Below are 6,000 nucleotides of genomic sequence, written 5' to 3' on the forward strand. Positions count from 1 at the left end.
GCTAACTTTTGAACTGTGTGCTGATAACAAGCTTGCATGAACCTTCTCCTCTCTAGCCCATAGGGCCTGGTGTCCATGATTTCGAAAAATAATTTCACACTTTGACTACATGGCAGTTTTCCACTTGGCCTCAGTCCATCTTTAATGATCTTGGGCAGAGAGAAGGCATTGGTATTTCTGGTGTCTACATTTGTATATGGTTTCTTTAGCTCATGGTAGATTTTTAACTTGTGTGAATTATGTTCACAGACAATGGTTTTCAGAAGTTTTGGTTTTCCTGACCCCATGAAGTAATTTCCATTACAGATTTACCTTCTGATGCGTTTTTTTTTTTTTTAGATTTTTCTAGATTGTTGACTAGAAATAAATACTTTTTTCAATTACTTTCCATTTTCTATTTTTGACCATTTTCTAATATTGAAATTTAATTTCTCACCTTATGTCAGGAGTGTCCAACCTGTGGCCTGAGGGCCGCATGAGGCCCAGGATGAATATGAATGTGGCCCAGCTTGAAGGAGAGAGAAAAGGAAGAGAAGGGAAAAAAAGAAAAATTAAGAAATAAATGTATGGAAATACAGAGAAAACGAGAGTGAAATAACACTTTGTGCTCTCTAAGTCCAGACACATTAACCACCTCAGTCTGTTATCTGGAACAGGCTTACTATGCCAGGTTGTAACAATGTGGTGACCTATGGAGTAGGGAGGATGGGGGACTCTGCCCATTGCCCAGTTAGTAATAATAATATAATAATAAGTCTGTTTACTATCTGGTTATCCAACTGGTATTGTAGTTCTTTTCTTTGTATTTCCTTTAATTTTACAAATCAAAAGTGTTTGTGTATTTCATGTTTGGCCCCAGACAATTTTTCTTTTTCCAATGTGGCCCAGAGAAGCTAAAAGGTTGGACACTCCTGCCTTATGTATTTTTAAAAGCAGCTCCCTCATTTTAATTAATTTAATCATTAATGTTAGAATTTATACATTTAATTTATATATAATGTAACAAAGCAGCTGGGTTAGTTATAGATGGGCGATATGTTTCTCCCAGGGTGTTATATAATACAACACCCTGGAACATGGATTAATTAATACAGACCAAAGCTGCAAGGTAATTGCTGCAGCTTAAGTACCTGACTGACCTTGTGAGGAGGGACCCCTCCCACGAGAGAGAGAGAGAGAGAGAGAGAGAGAGAGAGAAGGAGCTGCACTGCACAGGGAAGGTACTGATTACCAGAGTTTTGTGTTGTATTGTGATTCTTTTTTTTTAAGTTGGTGTTGGGAAAGCCACCCAACTGTAGTTAGGCTGCCAACTGTGTTTAGCCAGCGCTCTGGTGCAAGGTTTTATTTTTCCTTGTTTTGATTTCTTTGTGTGCTTGTTACTAAAGACTGTGTAACAGAATAAACTGCAGGCACTTGCCTTTAAGAGGAGCGACTACTGTGACTGTTTTTACCCTAAAAGCCTGTGGAAAGCGGCCCCAAGACACTGACCCAGGTACCCCTACAGGTCTAGTTGTCACAATAATTTATATATATGCCAATATTTCACAGATGCTGCTGAGAATTGTATCAAAAAATGTAGCAAATTTTAACAGTTTTTTCCTCTTTAAAGGGATTGTATAAACCTAATACTACCTAACCCTAAAAATTAACACAATAATAGTAATTTTAATAGGTGCTGAAAACGCAGTCTGCCTGTTCTTTTAATTCAAAAAGAATGTATTTATTTGCCATTCTAAAGCACTAAAATTGCATTTACTGAATATCCACCCCCTACCTTAAATAACAATTTCGATACTCCAAGAGTTAAATGAAAATGGTCCGATAGCTTCAACAAGTGTTCCACGTGGGGTGCTGCCTCCTTTAAAAGAACAGTAACACACAAAAATGAATGTTGAAAAGGCATGACAATATAATGTAGTGTTGCCCTGCACCGGTACAACTTGGGTGTTTGTTTATAACTATAGTAAGTTTCTGAAGCAAACACACAAGTTTTACTAGTGCAGAGCACCAGTACATTAATTTTGATTTACTTTGATACACTTTAAATTTTGGTTTTACTGTTCCTTTAATCTGCAGGTCCCAAGCAGACAGAGTCTAGAAATAAACATAAAAGAAGGGGTGCACTCCTATTGTGTACAATTGTATCAGCACCTTAGGGCAGGACTACACGGCCGAATCCGCCGCGATCCGCCGTGCTGCGCAAAATCGCAGGCGTCACGTCGGATGCGACGTAAACAAGGTAAGTAATGGCAGTGTCGGATCGTGTCGCATTGTTTATGCTACGCGACACAAATGTCGGATGCAGATGCAGCGTCTACATCCGACAGTCGTGTCGCATCAATGCTGCGACACGATGCGACAGTTGAATTACTTACCCTATTTCAGTTGGATCCGACGTGACGCCTGCGATTTTGCTCAGCGCGTCAGATAGCGGCGGAATCGCCCATGTAGTCCTGCCCTAATTCATACAAATAGTGATTCAGACGTGATTTAAGTGCACATTCAAAACTTTAATTTAAAGTTATTTGCATACATTTCATTGTCACCATGTAGAAATTACAACACTTTTTATACATAGCCCCCTCATTTTAGGGCACCATAATGTTCAGGATAATTGGCTTCACATTGTTTGTGATTCCTCAGGTGTGTTGCATTGCTTCATTAGTGCAGGGATAAGATACCTATGCTTGCTTCTAACATTTGGAGTCTGGATTGTAGTTTCCAGTGGCGTAACTACCAGGGGAGCAGGGGGTGCGATTGGGCCAGGGCCCGCACCCCCTCAGGGCACCCCCGGCAGCTCGCGCACCACTGTGTTTAGGTAAATGCGGCTGTATTTGCGGCCGTTTCCGGGTGTACAGAGGGGGGGCGGGGCCCGGCTGCACGTCCCGCGCCAGGGCCCACCCCCCTCTAGTTGCGCTGCTGGTAGTTTCCATTGTTCAACATGAGGTGAAAAGCTGTGCAAATGAAAGCCAAGAAAGCTAGTGTATTATGAGGCTGAAAAACAAGAATAAAACCATTAGATACATTGGTCAAACCTTATGATAACCAATATCAACTGTCTGGAATATCATTAAGAAGAAAGTATGCACTGATCAGTTCTGTAATCACAAACTGACTGGTAGGCCAAGGAAAACCTCCACTGCATGACAGAAGAATCCACTGAAGACTTCATGAAGAGCGCTACACTGCAAGATGCAAATCACTAGTTAGCTACAAAAACAGGATGGCCAGGTTATAGTTTGCGAAAAAAATCTGGTAAAAGGTGTTATGCATACCTCCCAACATTTTGGAAAGAAAAAGAGGGCCAAAAAATGTGCCGTGCGGAATTTTTTTTGGCCATGCCCATTTTTGTGGCCACACCCCCTGATTACTATGTTTATTTTACAAATAGTAAATAAGCCGTATCACTTTAAATGGGCAGGGTGAGCTGCATGGCAGTCCCTACTAAGGGGGATGTAAAAAGTCGTAGTACAACTGGCTTCCCTCCACATGTTATTGAACTACAACTCCTAGCACCAACACCCAGAGAGCTACAGCCTTGGCCCAGGGCTAGTGGGGAGAGAGGAGGGGAAAGAGCCCCTGCCCGGCACAACACTAACTGCAGTCACCAGTCAGGGGGGAGGGCGGAGTTTATAACTAAAAGAGCCCATACTGGCATTCCTCTCAGTGACTGAAGCACAATTCTGTAGGTTCTACCCCCCCAATGATGCAGTGGTTAGAAACTTTGTTTTTTTTTCCTGGCTGTTGAGAATCTCTGGATTTTCAAGTACAATAGCGGGACAGCGTGTTGAGCTGTCAAAAGCGGGACTGTCCCGCCGAAAACGGGACAGTTAGGATGTATGGTGTTATGGACAGACGAGACCTAGATGAACCTGTATCAGAGTGATGGCAAGAGGAGAGTGTGGAGACAGAAAGGAACTGCTCAAGATCCAAAGCATACCAGCTCATCTGTTAAACATGGTGTTAAGGGTGTTATGGCATGCATGGTTGCCTCGGGTACTGGCACACTTATCTTCAATGATCATGTAACTGCTGATGGCAGTTGCACAATGATTTCTGAGGTGGATAAAAAACCTTATCTGCTCAAGTTCCTGTAAATGACTCCAAAGATCTCAAAGCTAAAAAATAGAAAATTCTTGAATGGCCAAGCCAGTCCCCTGATTTAAATACAATTAAGAATGCCTTCCATATGCTGAAGAGGAAACAAGCCCCCAAAACAAGCAGGATTTGAAGGTGGCTGCCGTAGAGGCTTAGCAAAACATCACCAGAGAATATACATACTTAGCACCTGGTGATGTCTATGAATCACAGACTTCAAATAGTCATTGCATGCAAAGGGATATGCAACAATCTACTAAACATGACTGCTTTAATATACAGTACCTACAATTACTTTGTTCCAAACATTTTATATAATTTCTGCACGATGAAACTGAAATGTTTGCAAATTGCTTTAAATTAAATTCTAAAATGTGCACTTTAATCATGTCTAAATTGTTTGATTTTAAAGCAGAGGAGTAAATAAAAAAATGTCTTTGTTCCAAACATTATGGAGGGCACTGTATATTGCACTATATACAGTACAATTGTATATATGTACAATTTAAATTATGAAAGAGCTGCTTAGAGTTATGTAAGAGTTAAATATTCCATCATCATGTAAAAAAATGTACCCCATTTAACATGTCATATTATTATTTAGTTTGTGTTCATTAACTGTTACGTCTTTTGTGTGTTCTTTTCAACCATATTTTAAGTATTACTGTTCCTTTGTTTCTTTTAGGATGTTGGTGGAGGATGGATAGAAGCAAAAAATGCTCAAGGTGATAGAGGACTTGTTCCAATAGATTATGTTGAGGTGAGGCAATGAAAAGAAATAACAAATACTACCATTAAATCTCCTGGTAGCCCCCCTTCATTCAGAAGGTTGGATTACAGTGTTACATGTTTTTACACACACGCATCCCAGAATTTCACCTGCTTTACCACTATTTTATTGAGTAAGATATATTGCACAGTCTTTTGTTCTGCAGTTATTTCCCTAGTTCTTTTTAGTTTTGGTTGTTGGGCACATTATTTGACAATCTGCAAATAATGATCAAAACACATTCAAGTCCATTTAAAGGGTTATAATTTTGGATAGGATTGTCTTCTTGCTACAGAAAACTTTCCATTTTGCTATCAGTGGGAGCTATAGACTGAAATTGCCACCATCAAATATGTACAACAGCAGTCCCATGCCCTGTGGTTAGGAGAACTTAAGAAAACAAAAACCTGGGTTATAGACCCTGACCCATAAGAAAATATGAATTTGCTACCTTCTGCTGTATGAGCTTTAGTCAATATTTAGGACGCCACTCCCGTATACAGGTGAAAGCCTGCTTGGGTGCAGTCTGTGCTTATATACAAACGAACACCACTGGTATTAAAACGAAAAAACATACACACATACTTTTAAAAACTGGTATTAAAACAAAAACAGTGTACTGCTCTGCTGAATCAAAGACTCAAATGCATATTATGTTACATAATCTGTAGCTCTGTGGTTTTTGAGGCCCACCAAACCAATTTTATGTCAGTTGGGATTCAGCAATTGAACCTTAATTGGTTTTGTACTCTGATTTGTGTTCAATTTACAGTTTGTATCTGATGGTGCCACATCTGGCAGTACTACTGCAGACCAGGCGTTTTTTGATTCTCTTTCCACAATCACAGCTCAGAATTCTGCAGCACACAACAATGAACAGGTAAATTCTAAGAAAGTTCTAACACAGAAAGTGAAAAGGAAAACTCCTACTTGCACCTGCCTACTATGTTTGTAAAGGAGCTTTTCAAAAGATCAAACTGAAAAAATGTAACTTTTAATTTTATTATATTAATATATTCTAAAATGTACCCATAAGGTATCATATTAAAACAACCAAAACGGGGTTGTACTCATAAGGGCACTATGTATCATATTTGGTTCAAAGATTTTGGATAAGAATTTATAATATGATT

General features: G+C 39.6%; 1 protein-coding gene across 3 annotated transcripts in view; it reads left to right on the forward strand.

Annotated features, from left to right (window-relative positions):
• snx9.L (sorting nexin 9 L homeolog) overlaps positions 1-6,000 on the forward strand; it is a 55,383-nt gene that overhangs the window by 15,372 nt on the left and 34,011 nt on the right. For 2 of the 3 annotated variants that reach the window (NM_001093147.1, XM_041562212.1), the window contains 2 exon segments: positions 4,784-4,858; positions 5,640-5,747. In NM_001093147.1, the coding sequence (NP_001086616.1) occupies positions 4,784-4,858; positions 5,640-5,747 (183 nt within the window). 3 annotated transcript variants of the gene reach the window in all.

The sequence above is a fragment of the Xenopus laevis genome, chromosome 5L (genome assembly GCF_017654675.1).
Source record: "Xenopus laevis strain J_2021 chromosome 5L, Xenopus_laevis_v10.1, whole genome shotgun sequence".
NCBI lineage: Eukaryota > Metazoa > Chordata > Amphibia > Anura > Pipidae > Xenopus > Xenopus laevis.